The sequence below is a fragment of the Danio aesculapii genome, chromosome 3 (assembly GCF_903798145.1).
Source record: "Danio aesculapii chromosome 3, fDanAes4.1, whole genome shotgun sequence".
In the NCBI taxonomy this organism is placed as follows: domain Eukaryota; kingdom Metazoa; phylum Chordata; class Actinopteri; order Cypriniformes; family Danionidae; genus Danio; species Danio aesculapii.
The window spans coordinates 61,945,602-61,971,287 of NC_079437.1; the positions used below are offsets into that span (position 1 = coordinate 61,945,602).

Sequence of the window (25,686 nt, forward strand, 5' to 3'; positions counted from 1 at the left end):
GAGTCAATCAGGAAATGACCCAAGTGTCCTTTATATCCATCTGCACAGCAAAACAGATCTTATTCAGACAGTGAATGCTCGGAAGAAATGTTCTCTAATATTATGTTACCTAATGTTAAATTAGATGAACTATTACACTACAGACCTAATTGTGAAAATAAATAAATAAAATAAAATAAATAAATTTCAATAAAATACTAAAAAGAAAAAATATTGTCATAATAACATACTAAAAATAACATTAAAATAAAATAGAATAAAAGAAAATATTATTATAAAAAATACATTAAATGTTATATAAAAATAAAATATTAAAAAATAACATTAAAAAATTAAAATAAAAATAAAAATTAAATAAACGAATAAATACAATTAAGAAAATATTAATAATAACAAAAATAAATATAAAAATTAAATATATTAAAAATTAAAATAAAATGCTAAAAAGAAAAAAATATATTGTTATAATAACATGCTATAAATAAAATTAAATATGTTAATCTTAATAATAAAATAAAAACACAAAATATATTATATTAAAAAAATTAAAATAAAATACTAAAAGTAAAATAAAAAATAATAGTGAAATAAAATACATTAAAAATACAAAAAATTAAATAAAAATTTTAAATAAAATATAATATAATAAAATAAAATACTAAAAATAAAATGTAATAAAATATAATAAAATAAAAATAAAATACAAAAAATTAAATAAAAGCAAATAAATAAAAATGAAATGTTAAAAATAAAATAAAATATAAAAATAAAATTCTAAAAAATAAAATACTAAAAAAAGAAAAGAAAAGAAATAAAATGAAAAGAAATAAGAAAGAAAAGAAAAAAGAATGAATAACTAAAAATACTGGAAAATATATAAAATATAAAAATAAAAAAGTAATAAAAAAACATATATTAATAATAAATTACATTAAAAATTCAACAAAAAGTAAAATCAAAAAACACTAGAAATAAAATAAAAAAATAAGATATTAAAAATAAAAATATATCATAAAAAAGAAAAGAAAAGAAATAAGAAAATATTAAACAAAAAATTAAATAACAATATATAAAACATAAAAATACATTCATAAAAAAAATATAAAACAAATGTAATGTAAATACATACATGGCTTTAGTTGCTGATTCAACCTTGTAGCCACACACACACACACACACACACACACACACATCTCTTTAGCTGCTGGTTCAACCAAGTGTCAATGAGCGATTTGTTTGTCAGCTAGTCTCATTTCTAACCAGAGCTAGCATAGCGCTACCAACAGACGAATATATATCAGCTACCAGTATACGGTATGACGGTGTGTTATTCTAAATATAGCCAGTGTGATTTTTAAGAACATGTTTAATACATGCTATATGCAACATGCAGTGTTATGAATACAATATGTGTGTGTGTAGTTCAGCAGTGTTATTCAGCGGTTGTTATCTGGGAATAACAGGAATGTTGCAATCATGATAAAAGGGTTAGCGATAACAACCAGCTAGATGTACATTATCGTTTATGTAGCATACTGGGCTATGTGTGTATCATTATATCCCATACTGTCTGTGGAGTACTGTACTGTAGCAGCACTCTGGCTGGTGAATGAAAAACAGTTATTTCTCCTAATGTTTGTATGCTAACTGTAGCTAACATCCGTCTTGTTTTTTTTCTTTCTCTCTCTCTTTCCTCTAGACAAACCAGAGAACAGGAGACGCCCCCAGACTTCTTCTACTTCTCTGACTTTGAGCGACACAATGCTGAGATCGCTGCATTTCACCTGGACAAGTAAGACCGAACGTAAAAACTGAATATTATGAAGCATAAATTCCTCAGCACATTTTGTAGCCACGGTGTGTTCATGTGTAGTTGACCCGTTTTCTTCCATAGCTGGATTTTTGTGAGAAATATAGAGTGTATACACTCACCGGCCACTTTATTAGGTACACCTTACTAGTACCAGCCTTCAGAACTGCCTTAATCCTTCGTGTCATAGTTTTAACAAGCTACTGGAAATATTCCTCAGAGATTTTGCTCCATATTGACATGATAGCATCACACAGTTGCTGCAGATTTGTCGGCTGCACATCCATGATGCCAATCTCCCGTTCCACCACATCCTAAAGGTGCTCTATTGGATTGAGCTCTGGTGACTGTGGAGGCCATTTGAGTACAGTGAACTCATTGTCATGTTCAAGAAACCAGTCTGAGATGATTGGTGCTTTATGACATGGTGCGTTATCCTGCTGGAAGTAGCCATCAGAAGATGGAGACACTGTGCTCATAAAGGGATGGACATGGTCAGCAACAATACTCAGGTGGGCTGTGGCATTGACACCATGCTCAGTTAGTACTAATGGATGCAAAGTGTGCCAAGAAAATCTTCCCCACACTATTACACCGCCACCAGCAGCCTGAACCGCTGATACAAGGCAGGATGGATCCATGCTTTCATGTGGTTGAGGCCAAATTGTGAGCCGAGTATCCGAATGTGGCAGCAGAAATGGAGACTCATCAGACCAGGCAACGTTTCTCCAATCTTCTATTGTCCAGTTTTGGTGAGCCTGTGTGAATTGTAGCCTCAGTTTCCTGTTCTTAGCTGACAGGAGCGGCACCCGGTGTGGTCTTCTGCTGCTGTAGCCCATCCGCCTCAAGGTTGGACGTGTTGTGTGTTCAGAGATGCTCTTCTGCAGACCTCGGTTGTAACGAGTGCTTATTTGAGTTACTGTTGCCAAAGCTAGTGAACCAAAACTAGCTCAATTACCAAATAAAACTAGCCAATGACCAATCAAAACTAGCCAATGACCTATTAAAATGACCTCAATGGCCAATCAAAACTGTCCAATGTTCAATCAAAACTAGCCTATTGCCATTTAAAGCTAGCCCAAATAGTCAACCAAAACTAGCTCAATTACCAATCAAAGCTAGCCCGGTGACAAATCTAAACTAGCCTAATGGTCAACCAAAACAAGCTCATTGACCACTCAAATCTAGCTCTATGAACAATCAAAACTAGCCAGCGACCAATCAAAACTAGCCAATGGCCATTCAAAGCTAGCTCAATAGCCAATCAAAACTGCCCAATGTCCAATCAAAACTAGCTATTGATCAGTGAACATTTGTTAAATGACCAATCAAAACTAGCCAATGACCAATCAAATGGGGTAAGCAGAATAACCTTGTTTTTGCTTTGAAATTACATTATTTACTAACCCCATTGGCAGATTTTTTAGCTTGTTTTATGGAAAACCTCACTTGACTTTGACATAACATTTCTCAAAACAAGATGAAATGTTTTACTCATCTAGAAAAGCTTCTTGATTTAAGTATTCTTTAATTTTTTGGACTACAATCAAGACAAAACTGCAGCGTGCAAGTCTGTCTTACAGTTTGTTAACCTGTTAGACTGCCCGTCCAGTAGCCTTTCAGAGGAAATCCCCCTTGTGGACAGCTTCAGTTTGGCTTCATCCCACTGAAATCCCACTGAAAACACTCCGATACTCCCAATGGATGTGATCTGGTGAAATGAAGCCATAAGCACACACTCACACATAGAGAAACACATCTCTACATCTCGCATTCACACACGGGAGGTTCGTGCCATTGTGATGTCAGAAAGCCAAACCGACTCTTATTAAACCCTCGCCGCTCTGCGCATGTCACTCAAGACTTTTGGACAAGGGCCTGAAAAGCACTTAGAGTCGATACACACTTTACAGCTGCTCCGAAAGTAACAAGGTGTGTGTGAGGAGCCAGAAGACGAAGAATCTCCCGCTGACTTTAACAAGAAACCCCACAGAGAAAGAGGCTTTGTGGAGTAATTGAGCTTGAGACTCACGCCATTTCTTGCTGCTGTTTTGTGCATGGTGGGTTTTAGTTAGGAGAAGGAAAAAGCACTGTATGATATAATGCCAATTTATTGTTGGCTGAGAGGATGATTAATAGCGAGACTCCTTTCTAACTTCAAGTTTTAGACATGGTTCTTGTCCAAGTATTTAAACAACTCTTAAATCAAGAAGAATTTCCCAGACAAGCAAAACATATTGTCTTGTTTCGGAAATAAAGAGTCAAAATCAAGTGTGTTTTTTGTCTTTAAAACAAACAATCTGCCAATGGGGTAAGCAAAATAATTTAGTTTTCTCTTTTGACATACGATTACTTTGCTTCCCCCATTGGCTCATTATTTCTTAAAACAAGACATTCTCTGATTTTCTCAGACATATCAAGATACGTGTGCAAAGGTCTCTTTGCCCAGAGTGTCCCATGAGAATATTTCAATTTGCCCAGAGTGTATTGCTCAATGGCCAATCAAAAATACCCAGTGTCCAATCAAAACTAGCCAATATCTAGTCTAAACTAGCCAGTGGTCAATCAAAACTAGCTCAATGGCCAATCAAAAACTAGCTCAATCAAAACTAGCCAATGGCCATTCAAAACTAGGCAATGGCCATTTAATGCTAGTTCAATGGTAGACCAAAACTAGCTCAATGGCCAATCAAAACTACCCAATGTCCAATCAAAACTAGCTCAATGACCAATCAAAACTACCCAATGTCCAATCAAAACTAGCTCAATGACCATTCAAAGCTGCTCAATGGTCAACCAAAACTAGCCAATGGCCATTTAATGCTAGTTCAATGACCATTTAATGCTAGTTCAATGGTAGACCAAAACTAGCTCAATGGCCAATCAAAACTACCCACTGTCCAATCAAAACTAGCTCAATGGCCAATTAAAACTACCCACTGTCCAATCAAAACTAGCTCAATGGCCAATTAAAACTAGCAAATGGCCAAGCAAAACTACCTCAATGACCAATAAAAAATAGCCGATTGTCATTCAAAACCAGCCAATGGCCATTCAAAGCTACCTCAATGGTCGACCAAAACTAGCCCAATGGCCAAACAAAACTAGCCAATGGCCATTCAAAACAAGGCAATGACCATTTAATGCTAGTTCAATGGTAGACCAAAACTAGCCCAATGGCCAATCAAAACTACCCAATGTCCAATCAAAACTAGCTCAATGACCAATCAAAACTACCCAATGACCAATCAAAACTAGCCAATGGCCATTCAAAGCTGCTCAATGGTCAACCAAAACTAGCCCAATGGCCAAACAAAACTAGCCAATGGCCATTCAAAACTAGGCAATGGCCATTTAATGCTAGTTCAATGGTCAACCAAAACTAGCTCAGTGGCCAATCAAATCTACCCTTTGTCCAATCAAAACTAGCTCAATGGCCAATCAAAACTACCCAATGTCCAATCAAAACTAGCCAATGGCCATTCAAAACTGGGCAATGGCCATTTAATGCTAGTTAGATGGTCAACCAAAACTAGCTCAATGACCAATCAAAATTAACTCAATGACCAATCAAAACTAGGCACTGGCCATTCAAAGCTGCTCAATGGTCAACCAAAACTAGCCCAATGGCCAAACAAAGCTAGCCAATGGCCAATCAAAATTAGCCTATGGACTATCAAGTCTAGCAAATGGCCATTCAAAACTAGCCAATGGCCACATAAAGCTAGCTCAGTCATCAACAAAAATGAGCTGAATCACCAATCAAAACTAGTCTAATGGTCAACCAAAACTAGCTCAATGTCCTATCAGAACTACCCAAAGTCCAATTAAAACATAGCCAATGGTCTATCAAAACTACTATCTACACTACACTCCATGTAGAAGGCATGAACTAAGCTATTTTGCACTGAAACTGATGATCAGCACTAAAAATGACAAATTGTCCCTCCTCCCAACATGGAAAACCAGCACCAATCAAGAATGCATGATTATATGCTGTCTGGCTTTGCAGTCTAAAAATGTGATTATAATGGGAGTCAATGGGGCAAAAACAGCCCCCAACATCACCAAAGGGGAGTCGATTAGAGTGTACTGTTGCGTTTTGGAAAACTTTCAAAGCATTTCCCCAAAATATGTGTCAAAGTAAGGTTTGTCAGTAAGGTTTGGTCTCTACACCATCGCCCTGGTCTGTTTCAATCCAGTGACGTTACACCAGTGTCTGTTCCTCGAATGCGCTGTTTCCACACTGGACTCTTTGTCGTCTGTGTGTGACTTTGCATCTTGCGACCCCTGAGTGGTTTCACATGAGAGGCTTGAGTTTCCTTGGAGGTTTGGTGTTGGAAATGTTCAAACCGCAGCATTTTCTCCAAGATGGACCACTGCACACACACACACACACACACACACACACACACGCACACACACACACACACACACACACACACACACACACACACACACACACACACACACGGCAAAAAAATTGATTTTCTTACTTAAAGTTTTTGTCTTGTTTCTAGTCCAAATATCTCAAAAGTCTTCAATCAAGAAGCATTTCTAGAAAAGCTTAACATGTTGTCTTTGTTCAGAAATAATGAGTCAAAATAAAGTGAGTTTCTCCTTAAAACAAGCAAAATAATCTGTTAATGAGGTGAAATAATGTTATTTCGAAGATTATTTCGCTTACCCCATCCTTTCCGTTATTTAATTACATGGCCCTGAATTTTTTTGTTTTCATTCATTCATTTTCTTTCGGCTTAGTCCCTTTTTATTTATCAGGGGTTGAAAATGAACGAAATGGCCAAATGAACCGCCAACTATTCCAGCAAATGTATTACACAGCAGATGCCCTTCCAGCTGCAACCCAGTACTGGGAAACACCCGTACACACTCATTCACACACTCATATGGCCAATTTAGTTGATCAATTCTCCTATAGCGCATGTGTTTGGACTGTGGGGGAAACCGGAGCACCCGGACGAAACCCACGCCAACACGGGGAGAACATCCAAACTCCACACTAAAATGCCAACTGACCCCAGCTGGGACTCGAACCAGTGACCTTCTTGCTGTGAGGCGATCATGCTACTCACTGCGCCACCGTGACGCCCAACTCCCATTCAGTCGAGTGATAACGTTGGAATCGGCTGCTTATCCTTTGTTTTCTGTTACGACCCCAAATGTCCAGGGCTGAGGTTGAAACACAAGTTAAAGTAAATGAATGAATTAACAGGTAACCGATTTTGATGACCTTCCTTTTATTGTGAGAATAAAGTTCATCCAAAAGTTTGTGGCCAGTGTGGAAAACCCAATGTACCATACATCAGAATGTAAACTTGGAATCTGCAATAAAAACTAAATGAAACGAAGGGTTTAGGACAGGCATGGGCAAACTTGATCCTCGAGGGCCGGTGTCCCTGCAGAGTTTTGCTCCAACTCTAATCAAACACACCTGAACACCCTAATTAGTGTCTTCAAGATCACTAGAAAGCTACAAGCAGGTGTGTTTGATTAGGGTTGGAGCAAAACTCTGCAGGGACACCGGCCCTCGAGGATCGAGTTTGCCCATCCCTGGATTAGGACAACTTGAGCAAGAGTAAATAGTGAGTAAATACATTTCTTGTGGGGTGAACTATCCCTTTAATGCACTCGATCCATAAATTACAAGTTTTCATGATTTTGTGATCCATGTTTTTATTTATTTCTGCTTTTGAATTGCATTACAGGACCTTGATCTCTCTTCCAGAAATGTTTATCCTTGAAAAGTGGTTAAAAAGAGACTTTTCTGCACATTTATAATAGTCTGCAGTGCTGTATCATCTGTGTTGGTGTTGTATATTACACTGCAAACACCTTGTAATAAACCACTAGTACATTTTCTGCTATTTTACACACTTATTTCACTAGATATTATATTTTAAGTGACTAAAATGTCAATAAAAGTCACTCTGTTTAACTGTAGAGTTGAATTTTCAACATTAAAAGTGGACAGAGCAGAGATCGACATCCCATAATGCGATTCACAGCTGTAAATAAACCCAAAACACACAAACACAGAAACTGTCTGAATGCAGAAACACTGAAGGTGTCACATCTGTAAATGAATGATTGTTGTTTGGTTGTTTGCAGAATCCTGGATTTCCGGAGAGTTCCCCCGGTGGCCGGCCGGTTGGTGAACATGACACGGGAGATTCGAGACGTGACCCGGGACAAAAAGCTCTGGCGGACATTCTTCGTTTCCCCGGGTATGAATGGCTGCCGTGTGGCCTTTTCTTCTATCCCATCAGGCCATGCTTCCTGAATGTTGGCTTCTCACGCATATAGAGTTCAGCGCAAAAAACTGCATCAAAAACTCACAAGAAACTTCTGTGCATGACGGACACAAGTCTGCTAGTGACTGACACACTTCCAGATGCATTGGTGGTGTCAAAAGACAAAGATTACTTCAAGCTTAACATATCGTCTTGTGTTTTCAGAAATAATGAGTCAAAACTAAGTGAGTTTTTCCTTAAAACAAGCAAAATAACCCAATGAGGTAAGCAGAATAATCAAGCTTCTCATTTTGACATCAATGTACTCTGCTTGGTAGTTTATTTAGCTTGAATTAGGAAAAACTCACTTGATTTTGACTCGTTATTTCTGAAAACAAGACAATATTTCTTGCTCGTCTAGAAAAAGCTTCTTGATTTAAGACTCTTGAGATATTCGGACTAGAAACAAGACTTAAAATCTAAGTAAGAAAAGCATATTTTGCAGTAAACCAACACGCAGCCAGAATGCTAGGCTAATTACAGTCTTTAATTGGGACGTAACAAGCGTGCAATAACACACGTGCAGCAACTAAATTACCAGCATTGAGATGATGTAAGTGTTGGGATGAAGCCATATTCTGCCTCTGCAGGGCTATCATTAGCATTCTGCTGCCACTTTTCACGACCAATGTGTTTTTCCGTGTCAGGAAGCATCTGAAGAAGGCGTCATGCACAATGATTCATCATTGGCTAAACAGCAGCGTTTAATGAGCCCTCGGTGAATCCCGGCATTTTAGATCTCTGTCACATAAAGGCACATCTGGAGAAGTCACCTATTCCAAAAACATGTCCTGAAAAATAGCACCGCATGATATTGAGGAATGATGCAGTTCAGATGACGATGTGTCTTGCAATATCGCATTTCCCTAAATTGGAAAATAAATATTCATGAATGATTGTTAAGGTAACAGATTTAATTTAGAAATATTCTACTTCATTTGTTTGCTTAAATTCAGCCCATTTCAATTGTTTGCAACCACTTACCTTAAAAAAATATAGTAAATACAAAGATTGATTATTTTTTTCAGTGTAAAATAAAAGTATATATCCAAAATAAAAGTTCATATTTTCAAAATATATTAGTGCATGCTGTTTATATCTTTGACTAAATTGTATAAAATATTTGTTCATTATATATATATATATATATATATATATATATATATATATATATATATATATATATATATATATATATATATATATATATGTATATATATTCAACAGTTCTGTCTGGTTCTCAAATCTGATTGGCTGATAGCCGTGTGATATTCTGCATTAACAGCACTCGTATAGCCTCTTCACTCGTGTATTACTCCGCCCACATAGACTGACAGCAAATCAATAAACTCACTACAGTTTGACAAATATTCCTGCAGTTGGACAACATCATGTACTTTTGAGGCTTTTTAAGTGAGAATGTAGTTTAGATTGCAGATATGCAGTTTATTTATAAGGAGAGTGCCTATTTTAAATCTTTATAATCAGTGTTGGGGTTGTAGCGTTGCTACAAGTAGTGATTCTACTAGATTAACTACATTTCTCAGTAGCGTCGTGACTTTCTAAATCAAATAGTTTTTCAGTAGCAAAGATCTTTTATTAGTCAGGTAGCGCAGTAGCGTCCACAAAGCTACATTTACCAATCGCGGATCAATAAGTGTCGGCACCGACATTCACAGGGCTGTGAGGCCGGTGTCTAGTTGATGAAAGTAAATCCATATGATGGCGAGCATGGTGATTTCTTCTTCTTCCTGTTTTACGGTGGTTGACAACAAACTTTTTGGTGCGTTACTGCCTCCTCTGGTCGGTGTCCTCGCCAACCAAATTAGGCTAACACGAGAAACTTGCTTGATGGAAAGATGACTGAGGGAGAGAGATATTTCTGAAGCAGGATTTTTCGTGAGCATACCTCGAGACGTACATGTTAAGATGCAATAACTTAATCTCTGATGCTGTGCTCAATAATACTTTACTAATTTATAGTAAGTACTACTATAAATTACTGCATTATGTAGTGTAGTTTATTAATGAAGAGTTGTAAATATATATACAATATTCATAATGCTTATGTCAAAATATTTCCCTTTACTCTAAATTACTATAGTATTTTAAATGTGTAACAGCTGCTTTTATTGGATTTTTGTTTTAGCTGTAATTTGCTGTGATATACTATAACTTGCTTCTGTTTAGTTCAGCATATTATTTACAGTAAACAATTGAACTGAATTCAGCCTCATATGTTTCCTTGACAGTTTTATCGACCTCTAAGATATGATTGACTTTGATTTAAGTTGCTTCGATTCAAAAATCAAAATGGCAAAAATAGCTTAGATGTTGCTACGCTACTTTTGCCATGTAGCTGTTAGCTTAGCTTGCTACAATTCCCAGGGGGTAGCTTTTAGTGTAGTTAAGCTACATTTTAAGTAGAGTAGCTAATAGCTTAGCTCACTACATTTTTTAAGCAGCTTGCCCAACACTGTTTATAATTTTGGCGGCCTTTAGCCTGTCATACTGAGCAGAGCAAAGACGGTTGACGTTCCGCCACAAGATGGCGACAGAGATCGCATGATAAGCCCTTAGTGTTTGAGCAAAAAAATGTGACCCTTAAAATGTGAGCAAAATCAGCTGTTCTGTCATCACTTTAGACATTACGCTAGAGAATCATTCAAACACTAGCTCTGCAGTGACGTTGGTGAAGTAGTTAGTTCTGACGTCAGCTGCAGATGTGAATGAACGCCGGAAGAAAGTAGATCCTCGTACAAAAGGGTTTTGATACTCTCCGAGTTTGATTTTCTTTTTTATACACACGATTATGCCGTCGAACTGTTGTACGCAATATTACACTCGTAGCAGTGCCATGTGGCTGTATATCAGCACTGCTGGGGCTCTAAGGCACAAGCCAACGCACGCCTCCCACCAGTTCCGATATACAGCCACATCACACTGCTACTCGTAAAAAAAAAAAACCCTCCTGAGACGTATTTCGCGCTCTCCAGAAATGTATGCAGGGGTACGTATCCATAATGAGCCTGTTGGAATAATCAGCCAATGTGATAAGCAGAATAATCCAGTTTCTCCTGTTTGACATAAGAGCTGCTCACCCTATTGTCAGATTATTGTGCTGGTTTTAAAGAAAAACTGACTTCATTTTGATGCCTGCCTGATCTCTGAAAACAAGACAAGCAGTGCATGAACAGCTGTCCTCCTCTTTTCCTTTTTCCAGCCAACAACATCTGCTTCTACGGCGAGTGTTCGTATTACTGCTCCACAGAGCATGCCCTATGCGGAAAACCCGACCAGATCGAGGGCTCGCTGGCCGCATTTCTTCCTGATTTGGCACTAGCGAAACGCAAGACCTGGAGGAACCCCTGGCGCCGCTCCTACCACAAGCGCAAGAAAGCTGAGTACGCCGTTTTCTTTCTTCTCCTGCGCTTTATCTCAGGTCTCCACGCACCACCCCATACCTTCATTAAGCTACAGTCTGGCTTTATCAGCAAAAAAAAAGACTAGTACTCTCGGAGAAATCCTATCTGCGCTGTAAAACAATGGGCCGTCCTGTGTGAGAATATACACTGGGTGAGGTTATAAGTGAGTGCAGTAAATGAATATTTGTATGCATTACTTCGTGAATATGGATGATATACACTCACCGGCCACTTTATTAGGTACACCTTACTAGTACCCTTTTGCCTGCAGAACTGCCTTAATCCATCATGGCAGAGATTCAACAAGATACTGGAAATATTCCTCAGAGATTTTGCTCCATATTGACTTTATAGCATCACGCAGTCGCTGCAGATCTGTCCATGAGGCCGATCTCCAGTTCCACCCAAAGGTGCCCGATTGGATTGAGATGATCAGTTCATCAGATTTGTGTTTTCCAACCCTGTTCCTGAAGGCACACCAACAGTCCACATGTTCAACCTCTCCCTAATCAAACACACCTGAATCAACTCATCATAACATCAGAAGAGACTCCAACACCTGAAGTGAATGGGTCAGATAACAGAGACATCCAAAATATGTACTGTTGGTGTGCCTCCAGGAACAGGGTTGGGAAACACTGCTCTAGTGTATACACACACATGTATTACCGTAAAGCCTCCTGGAGAAAGCATTAATGTAAGAGAGAGATCTGTGAGGGCTAAACACATTCATATATATGAGTTTCTCTGTGTCTCTTGTTGTGTTGTTAGGTGGGAAGTGGATCCAGATTACTGTGATGAAGTCAAACAGACTCCTCCGTATGACAGAGGCACACGACTGCTGGACATCATGGACATGACTATATTTGACTTTCTCATGGGTGAGTGCTGTGTGTGTGTGTGTGTGGATAAATACATTCTCATTCTGAAGTGTTAACTCATTATTTATTAAAGTCAGGATGAAATCCAAATGCACTCTTATTTGTGCAGGTGTATAGCGGTGCTGGTTATAAACGGTGTCTCTCTGCACTACAGTATTTTGTAAAAATTCATTGGCCCTCAAAATCAAATGTCATACCCTTACCTCCCCTCTTTTCTTCACTTTAGGGTGCCTTTAGGGCGGAGCTATCAGTAATTTAGGGCGGGGCTATCAGTCATTTAGGGCGAGGCTATCAGTCATTTAGGGCGGAGCTATGGGTAATTTAGGGCGGGACTATCAGTCATTTTGGTCAGGTATATCAGTTATTAAGGGCGGAGCTATGAGTAATTTTGAGTGTGGCTATCAGTCATTTAGGGCGGAGCTATCAGTAATTTAGGGCCGGACTATCAGTCATTTAGGGTTGAGCTATAAGTCATTTAGGGTGGAGCTATCAGTCATCTGGGGCAGGGCTATCAATCCTTTAGGGCGGGACTGTAAGTCATTTAGGGTGGGGCTATCAGTTCTTTAGGGTGGGGCTATCTGTTCTTTAGGGTGGGACTGTCTGTTATTTAGGGTGGGGCTGTCAGTCCTTTAGGGCGGAACTGTCAGTCATTTAGGGTGGGACTATCAGTTCTTTAGGGCGGGGCTATCAATCCTCTAGGGCGGAACTGTCAGGCATTTAGGGTGGGGCTATCAGTCCTTTAGTGTGGAGGTATCAGTCATTTTGGGCGGAGATATCAGTCATTTAGGGCGGGGCTATCAGTCATTTAAGGCGGCCCTATATTAGCTATCAGTAATATAGGGTGGGGCTATCAGTCATTTAGGGTGGAGCTATCAGTCATTTAGGGCTTTCAGTTATTTAGGGCAGAGCTATCAGTCATTTAGGGTGGAGCTATCAGTCATTTGGGGCATGGCTATCAGTCATTTAGGGTGGAGCTATCAGTCATTTGGGGCAGGGCTATCAGTCATTTAGGGCGGAGCTATCAGTTTTTTAGGACAGAGCTCTTAGTTACTGTTTTTTAAGGTGTGGTTATGAGTTCTTTAGGGTGGAGCTATCAGTCATTTAGGGTGGGGCTATGAGTTATTTAGGGCGGAGCAATCTGTCATTTAGGCAGGTCTATTAGTCATTTAAAGAGGGGCTCTCAGTTCTTTATGGCGGAGATGTCAGTCATTTAGGGCGGAGCTGCTAGTCATTAGAGAGGGGATATCAGTCATATAGGGCAGAGCTATCAGTTTTTGAAGGTGTGAATACTATCAGTATTTTAAGGTGGACCTATCAGTGTTGTAGGGTGGGGCTATGAGTCCTTTGGGGGTGGAGCTATTGGTGATTTAGGCTTAAGCAAGCCGTTGTTTAGGGGCGAGCTATTAGTCCTTCAGGGCGGGGCTATCAGCTAAGAAAGTTCAGAAAGGACATCTTAACTTCTGTTCATGCCGACTCCAAGAAAACAAAAATGATCAGCAATCTTTTGTCAATCCACCAAGTTCCATCAATTGTCCTGTATTTTACTCTTACTCTCTCTCTCTCTCCGTTTTTGCACTGAACAGGTAACATGGACCGCCATCATTACGAAACTTTCGAGAAGTTTGGAAATGACACTTTCATCATTCATTTGGACAACGGCAGAGGGTAAGCTGTCCTCTCCGTCCTTCACACCTCAGAGCTCTTCCTTTTACACTGAAACCATGTGAACAGAGTGTTTCTCTCTGAAGAGGCCCGAATATGTAGATGTGTAAGGTCAGATTTATACGCCGCCACGTCTCCGGCTGGAATGTGTGTGTGTGATAAAGCAGTTTGATTAAACTGACATTCAGCTGGACTGAAGCCGCAGCTTTATCATTCTCTACATTTGCTGCTGAAGTAGGCCAGTGTGTAGAGCCGTAGCTCTCTCAGTGCCAGATTAATCGAACACTTACATTCTTATTTTCTGATTGGGGGATTTTTGTGTTAAACTAAATTTCTTATGGCTTTTTTTTACTGATGAATATATTACAGAGGTAATCATGAGGGGATTAAAAAGGCCACTCTTTATGTTAGGAATAAAGTAGATTGAGGAGTTAAAAGCACGACAGGTTTATCAGCAGCTGTTAAATAAGACTGAAGAGTTTATTCTGTGAAAAACAACCATCCTGGATGTACTTAATCACGCTTATTACACGGATACTTGACACAAAACATAACAATTAGACACTAAACATTGTTCTGAAACATAATAACTTAATAAATCTTTAATTAAACACAAAGCTGACAGAATGAAAACAGCTGATGGAGTATACACTAACCTGCGCATTATTCAGACACTAGATGGAGACAAACAGACTAAAACACAAAGCTGACAGAAACAGCTGATGGAGTATACACTAACCTGCGCATTATTCAGACACTAGATGGAGACAAACAGTCTAAAACACAAAGCTGACAGAAACAGCTGATGGAGTATACACTAACCTGCACATTATTCAGACACTAGATGGCGCCAAACAGTCAAAAACACAAAGCTGACAGAAACAGCTGATGGAGTATACACTAACCTGCGCATTATTCAGACACAAGATGGAGCCTCACAGCAAGAAGGTCGCTGTTTCGAGTCTCTATTTAATTAATTACTAGTTAGTTTATTATTTAATTAATTAATTATTAGTTAGTTCATTTATATAATTATTATTGATATATAAAATTATTTGTTTGTTTGTTTGTTTATTTATTTATTTTATTAAATTATAATATTATGCATGATGCAAGAGTTTGTTTGTTTGTAGAATTATTTATTTGTTTGTTTGTTTGTTTTTAAAGATAATTAATTAATTAATTAATTATTAATTTGTTTATTTATATAATTAATTATTTACATTTAAAATTATTTATTGTTTATTTATTTATTTTATTAAATTATAATATTATGCATGATGCTAGAGTTTGTTTGTTTGTTTGTAAAATTATTTATTTGTTTGTTTGTTTGTTTTTAAAGATAATTAATTAATTATTTATTAGTTTATTTATATAGTTAATTATTTATATTTAAAATTATTTATTGTATATTTATTTTATTAAATTATAATACTATGCATGATGCAAGAGTTTGTTTGTTTGTTTGTTTGTTTGTTTGTTTGTTTGTTTGTTTGTTTGTTTGTAAAATTATTTGTTTGTTTCTTTGTTTGTTTGTTTTTAAAGATAATTAATTAATTATTTATTTATTAGTTTATTTATATAATTAATTATTTATATTTAAAATTATTTATTGTATTTTTATTTTATTAAATTATGATATTATGCATGATGCAAGAGTTTGTTTGTTTGTTTGTTTGTTTGTTTGTTTGTTTGTTTGTTTGTTTGTTTGTTTGTTTGTAAAATTATTTATTTGTTTGTTTGTTTGTTTTTAAAGATAATTAATTAATTATTTATTAGTTTATTTATATAGTCAATTATTTATATTTAAAATTATTTATTGTATATTTATTTTATTAAATTATAACATTATGCATGATGCAAGAGTTTGTTGGTTTGTTTGTAAAATTATTTATTTATTTGTTTGTTTGTTTATAAATTTATCTATTTAATTATTTATTTATTTATTAGTTTATTTATACAATTAATTATTTATAAATAAAAGTATGTGTTTGTTTTATTTATTTATTTATTTATTTATTTATTTATTTATTTATTTATTTATTTATTTATTTTTAAAGCAGAGACTTAAGCAAAGACCGTATAAAGATGAAATTTCTATTATTATTCACTCACCCTTTACTTTTTAAAACCTATTTGAGTTTCTTTCTTCTGTTGAACACACAATGAAAAGATATTTTGAAGAATGCTGGTTGTATTATTGCACATTTGTTTTCCTACCATGGAAGTCGATGGGTGCCAGCAACCAGCATTCTTCAAAATATCTTCTTTTTGTGTTCAACAGTAGAAAGAACTCTCAAACAGATTTAAAACCACATGAGGGAGATTAAATAATGTGGTCATTTCAATGTTTGGCTGAATTGTCCCTTTAATTGTTCACATTCAGTACATTTAGGTGTACATTCAATGCAATCAGTGTTATTTAAACCAATATAAAGCAGTCAACTTGTTGTTTTTTCAGCTTCGGAAAGCATTCGCACGATGAAATGTCCATCCTGGTCCCGTTGACTCAGTGCTGCAGGTAAGATTGTTTTATTTTCCTCTTTGAAACATCTCCTGAATCAAAGCAATAGCTTTCAGACTGAAACAGGAGAGAGAGAGAGAAACCGCAGTGCAGTAATTCAGTATAGCCCTGCCACAAACACACATCCGCCTGCCTTTATTGCACATTTACATTTATTTCCCATGCATGATGCTTTCTTGCTGGAATAATCCATAGGAAAGGCTGCAAAGGCACTGGCTGAATATCATTGTGCATACTTTTATATATGCTGGTTAGGCTACAGACTATTCAGATGCGCTAACATTATATCACTATAAGCATGTAGCTACATTTATTATTGTTGTTGCTATTTTGAGGAACTGCAATAGACTTCACCATTGACCAACTAAAGCTGCTCTAAAGTAAATAGCACAGGGTTTATATTTGTTATTTAAAAAGTGTGTTAGTGTTATGCACCTATGCAGGTCTAAAACGTGCATACACATTGCTTATTACACTCACAGGGATGTGCAGCAGTACACAAATATTTTTAAACACACCTTTTTTCTAAGGTGTATAACCCTTATGTGCTGTTGGGTCATTTTCATCCACTCTGGGGTGATTTTAAGTCTTAATTTGGCCACAGTTTTTTCAGCTAGCTGAATGATTTTTGTTGGCAAATCGTATTTTGACACATATTTTGAGAAAATGCTTTGAATCAAAAAAAAAAACCTCAGCAATACACACTGTTCAAATGTACTACCCTTTCGTTATGTTGAGGAGGAAATCATCCACTGATTTAAACTGCTGTAAAAATGCATCAGATTAATATTTTTTTATTTATTTTTATTTTTATTTTATTTTTGCTTAAATCTGTTAATCAGCCTCAGTCCTGATCAATACTACTAAATTGTTTATTAACATTACAGGATTTTAACTCTTTAATTGCCAAATTGATAAATGATGTTAGTGTTATGCACCCGTGCAGGTCCAAAACGAGCATACACATTGCTTATTACACTCACAGGGATGTGCAGCAGTACACAAATATTTTTTAAAACACCCTTTTCTAAGGATTATAACCCTTATGTGCTGTTGGGGATGTTTTCATCCACTCTGGGGTGATTTTGAGTCTTAATTTGGCCACAGCTTGTTCAGTGTTTCAGCTAGCATATTTTGAGAAAATGCTTTGAATTTTTAAAGAACTCGACGATACACTCTGGGCAAATTTACTACCCTTTTGGTATGTTCCGGATGAAAACATCCACTGAATTAAAATGCTTCAGATTAATATTTAAATATCAGAAATCTGTTAATCAACCTCAGTCCTGATCTAAACTACTAAATTGTTTATTAACAATACAGGATTTTAACTCCTTAATTGCCAAATTAATAAATGAGGTCACTGATTTGGTGAAAAAACAACACAAAATGACGTATCAGTTGACATCATTAACCCTTTAGATAGGCCTGTGGAAAAAAAAGCTTAGTTTCTGGATTGTATATGGAGTATAACGGCAAATTAAAGTGTGTGTATATGTAAGAGAGTGACCTTTACACACTTTTCTTGATGTGCCTGAGAAAAAACAAACATGCATCTCAGCTCTCAGAACTACATGGAGTAAACAAAAACAAAGACTGTGTATTTATGCACCATCAAGCATGGTTATAATGGAAGTCAATGGGGCAAAAACAGCTGCCAACAGAAAATTAGAAAAAACGAAAAACGAAAATTTAACAACGCACCAAAGCCAATTATGGTACTATTTTTTCACATGGTCAAGGCTGTGATTAAGGGAAGGAAAATTCAGTCCACAATTACTTTTCATATTGAAAATTTGTCATTTTGTATGTTTTTTTCACCAAATCAGTGACATCATTTGTGAATTTGGCAATTAAAGAGTTAAAATCCTGTCATTTTCTAAACAATTTAGTAGTTTTGATCAAGGCTGAGGTTGATTAACAGATTTATGCAAAAATAAATTGAAAAAAATATTGATCTGATGCATTTTTACAGCAGTTTAATTCAGTGGATGATTTCATCCTGAACATAACAGAAGGGTAGTACATTTGAACAGTGCACAAGGTTTAAATGTCAATAAATTACACAAAATTGTTATTAACCAGTGGTTTTCTACCTTCTTAGTCTTTTTTTAAGTGCACCGTGGTCATCTATATCTACTTTATTATTATTATGTTGTATTTAGCAGACATTTTGTACAGCACGGTGGTCAACTCCTGTTGTTTTTATTGCGCTTTATAAATAAAATTAAATTGATTCATTGAATAATTCAATTAGATTGCGTCACGGTGGCGCAGTGGGTAGCACAATCGCCTCACAGCAAGAAAGGTCGCAGGTTCGAGCCTCTGCTGGGTCAGTCCAAAGACATGCAGAATTGGCCGTAATGTATGTGTTTAAATGAGTGTGTATGGAGGTTTCCCAGTGATGGGTTGCAGCTGGAAGGGCAGCCGCTGCGTAAAACATATGCTGGATAAGTTGGCGGTTCATTCCACTGTGGGGACCCCTGATTAATAAAGGGACTACGCCCTTTAATGAATGAATGATTTGATTTGAAGTACATAGTATTTAAGGTCACTCTATTTTAAATGGGATCCCTGTTGTTGATATCAGACTGGATCTCTCTCTCTCCCAGCACATGCCAAAATTTTTCTGTATTTGTTAGAGATATAGTAAAATAGAGTAAAATTTAGTGTAATTATATCTCTTTCTCAGAGTGAAGAGGTCGACGTACCTGCGTCTGCAGCTGTTGGCTAAAGAGGAGTACAAGCTGAGTTCTCTAATGGAGGAATCGCTCCTGCAGGACCGGCTGGTGCCCGTCCTCATAAAACCCCACCTGGAGGCGCTGGACCGCCGGCTGCGGCTGGTGCTGAAGGTGCTGTCCGACTGCATGGAGAAAGACGGATTTTCAGCAGTGGTGGAAAACGACCTGGACGGACAGCCCTCAGTACACGGAGGCAGGTAGTGAGGCCTGCGAAAACAAGCTGCAAAAAAACAACAGCACGCTTTTATTATGTAGAGTTTTGGTTTTGTGGTGTCTATGGAGTCAGATCAGTCTCAAAAATGCACGCATAGCAAAGTTCACGTGCACAAAATGCCATTCATAAATACGCAAAAGCAATTGGTGAATTGAAAACTCAATTCATGAATATGCAAATGCAATTGGTGAATTCAGATCACAATTCGTGAATATGCAAATGCCAAAGTTAAATGGAAAATGCAATTCATGAATATGCAAATGCGATTGGTGAATTCAAATTGCAGTTTGTAAATAAGCAAATGCAATAGTTAAATTCAAATCACAATTCATGAATATGCAAATTAAATTAGTGAATTCAAAATGAAATTCATAAATATGCAAATGCAAATTTTAAATTCAAATCGCAATTCGTAAATATGCAAATACAAAAGTTAATTACAAAACGCAATTCATAAATATGCAAAAATCCAATTTGTGAATTTAAAAATACAACTCATAAAATACGCAACTGCAATTCGTAATTTCAAAACGCAACTCATGAATAAGCAAATTCAGTTCATAGAATTCAAAACACAATTCATGAATAAGCAAATTAAAATAGTTGAATATAAAAGTGCAATTCATAAATATGCAAAAGCATAACTTGTAAATTTTAAAATACAATTCATAAATACGCAGATCCAAAAATGCAATTCATGAATATTCAAATTTAATTCGTAAATTTAAACATAAAATTCCATGCAAAAATCCATTTTGTAAATTAAAAAACACAATTCATAAAATGCGCATTTGCAATTTGTAAATTCGAAATGCAATTCATGAATATGCATATACAATTGGTGAATTCAAAATACAGCTCATAAATATGCAAATGCAATTAATTTGGGCAATTATGTACGCTTTTTATTTGTAAAATCGCTAATTTTATTTTGAATTTACGAAGTGGAGTTTGTAAATGTGAACTGTGCTGCGCATGTGACTTTTATTTTGTAAATGTGTTATTTTTGACACTGATCTGACTCCATATTATGTTTCTAGTCCAAATATCTAAATATTCATAAATCTAGAAGCATTAGTGAAAATATCAGAAATGGAGTCAAAATTAAGTGAGTTAAAACAAGCTAAATAATCTGCCAATGGAGTAAGCAGAATAATATAACGCCAAAGCGAATATATGTTTATTTGCTTACCAGATTAGCAGATTATTTCGCTTGTTTTAAAGAAAAACTCTCCTAATTTTGATTTATTATGTCTGAAAACAAGACAATATTCCTTACTTGTCTTGAAAATGCTTCTTGATTTCAGACATTTTAGATGTTTGGATTAGAAACCAATGAAAAAAACAACATAATAAAAGTGTTTTTGCAGTGCATGAGCCCTGTCGAGGCTTGTGCTTGAGTCACACCTGAATTCAGTGAATTCCTGGATTAGCCACCAATGCCTCCGTGTGAAGATCGGGATGTACAGAGACTATCAGAGGAACGCTGGGATTTGATTATTTCCTTTCTGGATGGCCAAGACCTGTGTTTGAGCTGCAGTACACACTCTTCTGTCGCATCCTGATTTGTTCGACATTATTTATTACATTATGGTGAGTGTATGACTCTGTAATGCTTCTTGTCTTGTTTCTACTCCAAATATTAAGCTAGACAAGCAAAAATTATTGTCTTAATCTCAGAAATAATGAGTCAAATGAAGTGAGTTTGTGTTTAAAACAAGCAAAATAATCTGCAAGTGGAGTAAAATAATCAAAATAACTAAATTTCCACGTGAAAACGAGATTATTTAGCTTGTTTTATGGAAAAACTCACTTAATTTTGACTCATTATTTCTGAAAACAAGACAATATTTTGTGCTTGTCCAGAAAATGCTTCTTAATTTAAGAGTTTTTAGATGTTTGGACTAGAAACAAGACACAAAATCTAAGTAAGAACTTTAAAGAGGGACCAAAGTTTGTAATGTTATTGTGAGAAAATATTATTTACAGAAATCAAGTCGACAATATCAGAGCGTTTCTCCTTATTATGGGATGTTAACTCATTGTCACGAGAACATATATTTATTATGAGAGTGTCATCATTGTGACTCGCAAATTACTCTTATTTTATTTCATCTGTAAAACTCCATGTTGTTCCCTCATTTTAACACCGTGTCCTAACTACACGCGACAATACAAGTTAAATGATGGCAGCACGGTGGCTCAGTGGTTAGCACTGTGGCCTCACAGCAAGATGGTCACTGGATCGAATCCCAGTTGGATCAGTCTGCGTTTCTGTGTAGAGTTTGTATGTTCTCCTCTTGTTAGTGTGGGTTTCCTTCAGGTGCTCCGGTTTCCCACACAGTCCAAACACATGCGCTAAAGGAGAATTGATCAACTAAATTGGCCGTAGTGTATGCGTGTGTGTGTGTGAATGAGTGTGTATGGGTGTTTCCCAGTACTAGGTTGCAGCTGGAAGGAAATCCACTGTGTAAAACATATGCTGGAATAGTTGGTGGTTCATTCCGCTGTGGTGATCCCTGATAAATAAGGGACTCAGCCGAAGGAAAATGAATGAATGATGAACTGAGTTTTTGTCATAACCATCTCAAGTCAGCGATGTGCAACATCAGAGAAAAACAGCAGTATAAACTACTATGACAATGATCACCCTCAGGTACTGATTATGGGCTTTATTCAGTGTTAAATGCTCCCAATGTGAGTTTAAACACCATTTCACATCACATTTATTGCAGTACTACTAAACAGCAGCAGCAGACAGTTCACCTCAGATCTAGAAAAGCTTATTAAAACTAGAAAACAATTGATGATTAAAAGTCGGACAAAACAACAACATCAGTCACTCAGCATACGCTGTAAAACACATCTGTAATGAACAGTTGCTGTATTTTGTGTGTTTTGCAGTGGTGAACTGCATTATGGGATGTCGATCTCTGCTCTGTCCACTTTTAATATTGAAAATTCAACTCTACAGTTTAACAGAGTGACTTTTACTGACATTTTAGTCATTTAAAATATAATATCTAGTGAAATAAGTGTGTAAAATAGCAGAAAATGTGCTGCAGTTTATTACAAGGTGTGTGTAGCGTAATATACAACACCAACACAGATGATATAGCACTGCAGACTATTACACATGACAATAAAAGTCACCTTTACAAACTTTTCAATGTTAAAAGAAAGATCAAAATCCCATAATACAATTAAAATAAACATAAATCAATAAAAACATAAATCAAAATACTGAAAACTGCTCATTTAGGGATATTTTGCACAGTGTTTGTATTTTAACGATGTTAATGTGTATTAATTCGATTATAACCCTTACCATTTCACTGGGAGTGCAGTGGCTGATATTCAAATGAATGGCTAACATATACAGCTGAATTCAGAATTATTCGCACTACTGTGAATTTCCTTTATTCAGATATTCCCCAAATGATGTTGAACAGATTCAGGAATTTCTCACAGTATTTCCTCTAATATTTGTTCTTCTGGAGAAAGTTTTATTTGTTTTATTTCAGCTAGAATAAAAGCAGTTTTTAATAGTTTTAAAGCCATTTTAAGCTCAATATTATTAGCCCCCTTCAGCAATATTAGTGTTGGATTGTCTCCAGAACAAACCACTGTTATACAATGACTTGCCTAATTACCCTAACTTTACCCTAATTACCCTAGTGAAGCCTTTAAATGTCACTTTAAGCTGAATACTAGTGTCTTGAAGAATATCTAGTCTAATATTATGTGCTGTCATCATGGCAAAGAGAAAAGGCATCAGCTGTGTATATACTGAGATGTTTCTGTGGTGTCGCGTGTTGTTATAGGACACGGTGTTAGACGTGGTGAACACATGAAACTGATGTTGTTCTCTTGCTATAGGATCTGGCCTTTAACAGACGTGACTGTGGTTACTCAGAGCTATATGTTCAGTTACGCTACTGTTATTAGCTGTGCTCATTCAGGGCACATAAACAAGCTTTAATGAGAGTACTGCGGTGCGGTATTTAAAGACATACACACACACACACACACACACACGCACACACGTTTTTTTACGTTGCGTTTGTGTCTTGTTTCTAGTACAAATATCTAAAAACTCTTAAATCAAGAAGCATTTTCTAGACAAGCTATATATATTGACTTGTTTTGCTAAGAATGGCCTCATTTAACTCAGTCTAGCCAGCAGCCAATCACTGATGACCTTTAAAATTCCTAAGCCACTCCCTAGCACAGACTTCCATTGTAAAAGACTGTCATTCACTTACATTGGATCAGACTTTGTAACCTCACAACTGTCCTAACTGCAGCAGACTGTCCTACAGACTAGAGTCTGGCCTCCTTTAACTCAGTCTAGCCAGCAGCCAATCACTGATGACCTTTAAACTTACTAGCCACACCCTAACAATCACTTACAACACCCTAGCAACTCTCCCATAGACTGTGACTAGCTGTTCTAACACATGCTAATACTTCTGACATGCTAATCTTGCTAGAAATATGCTAGCAACATGCTAATTTATGCTAACAGCATGTTAATTCATGCTAGAAACATGCTGATTATTGGTGAAATCATGATAGCAACATGCTAAAATCGTGCTACTTACAAGCTAATTCATGTTAGAATCATGCTAAAAACATGGTAATCCATGTTAGAATCATATTGACAACATGCTAATTTATGTTAGAAACATGCTAACGATAAGCTGATTCATGTTAGAAACATGCTAGCAACATGCTAATTCATGCCACAAACATGGTAGCAACACTCTAATTCATGCTAGAAACATGGTAACAACACTTTAATTCATGCTAGAAACATGGTAGCAACATGCTAATTCATGATAGAAACATGGTAACAACATGCAAATACATGTTAGAAACAAATTGGAAACATGCTAACAACATGATAATTCATATTGCAATCATGCTAACATGCTGATTCATGCTAGAAACATGGTAACAACATGTTAATTCATGTTAGAAACTTGTTAGCAACATGCTAATTCATGCTAGAAACTAGAAGCATGCTAACGACATGCTAATTCATGTTAGAATCATGCTAACAACATGTTTATTCATGTTAGAAACATGCTAAAAACATTGTAACTCATGCTAGAAACATGGTAGCAACATGCAAATTCATGATAGAAACATGCTAGAAACATGCTAATTCATGTTCAAATCATGCTAACAACATGATAATTTTTGTTCGAATTATACTAACAACATGCTACTTGATGCTAGAAACATGTTAACAACATGATAACTCATGCTAAAAACATGGTAGCAACGTGCAAATACATGATAGAAACATGCTGACAACATTCTAATTCATGTCAGAAACATGGTAGCAACATGCTAATTCATGATCGAATCATACTAACAACATGCTAATTGATGCTAGAAACATGTTCACAACATGATAACTCATGCTAGAAACATGGTAGCAACGTGCAAATACATGATAGAAACATGCTGACAACATTCTAATTCATGTCAGAAACATGGTAGCAACATGCTAATTCATGCTAGAGCCATGCTAATTCATGTTCAAATCATGCTAACAACATGCTAATTCATGCTATAAATATGACAGAATAGTGCTAATCCATTACATAACATTACATGGTAGCAACATGCTAATTCATGTTAGAATCATACTAACAACATGCTAATTTATGCTAGAAACATGTTAACAACATGATAACTCATGCTAGCATGCATGATTAGCTTGCTAGAAACATGGCAGCAACATGCTATTTCATGCTTCCAATGGTGTAAGTGAAAATAATGTTATTTCAAAGCAAAAACTAGATTATTTGGCTTATTTTAAGGAAACACTGGCTTAATTTGGACTCAAAATTAGACTATAGTTCATACAGGTTTAGAAAATGCTTCTTAATTTAAGACTTTTGAGATATTTGGACTTGAAATAAGTAAGAAAAGCATTTTTGAAATATATTTCTGTCTAAAACTTCATTTGAATTGCACATCAAGCCTTCTGTCAGGGTGTCAGATTCGCCAGGTTTGTTGTTTAATTTAGGGAAATCTAGTGTGCTTCATTTACATGTATTCAGTGTTGAAGCAGGCGTTTAAACCTCTCCATAAAGAATCACAC

General features: G+C 36.2%; 1 protein-coding gene across 1 annotated transcript in view; it reads left to right on the plus strand.

Moving 5' to 3' along the window:
* Nucleotides 1-19,805, plus strand: part of fam20ca (FAM20C golgi associated secretory pathway kinase a) — a 76,721-nt gene extending 56,916 nt beyond the window's left edge. Inside the window, exons 4-10 of the mRNA XM_056454402.1 lie at nt 1,700-1,792; nt 7,940-8,055; nt 11,345-11,525; nt 12,318-12,427; nt 14,011-14,092; nt 16,551-16,610; nt 19,306-19,805. Of these exons, the coding sequence (XP_056310377.1) occupies nt 1,700-1,792; nt 7,940-8,055; nt 11,345-11,525; nt 12,318-12,427; nt 14,011-14,092; nt 16,551-16,610; nt 19,306-19,555 (892 nt within the window). The 3' untranslated portion in view covers nt 19,556-19,805. The remainder of the gene's footprint in view (nt 1-1,699; nt 1,793-7,939; nt 8,056-11,344; nt 11,526-12,317; nt 12,428-14,010; nt 14,093-16,550; nt 16,611-19,305) is intronic.
* The last annotated feature ends 5,881 nt before the right edge of the window (nt 19,806-25,686 follow it).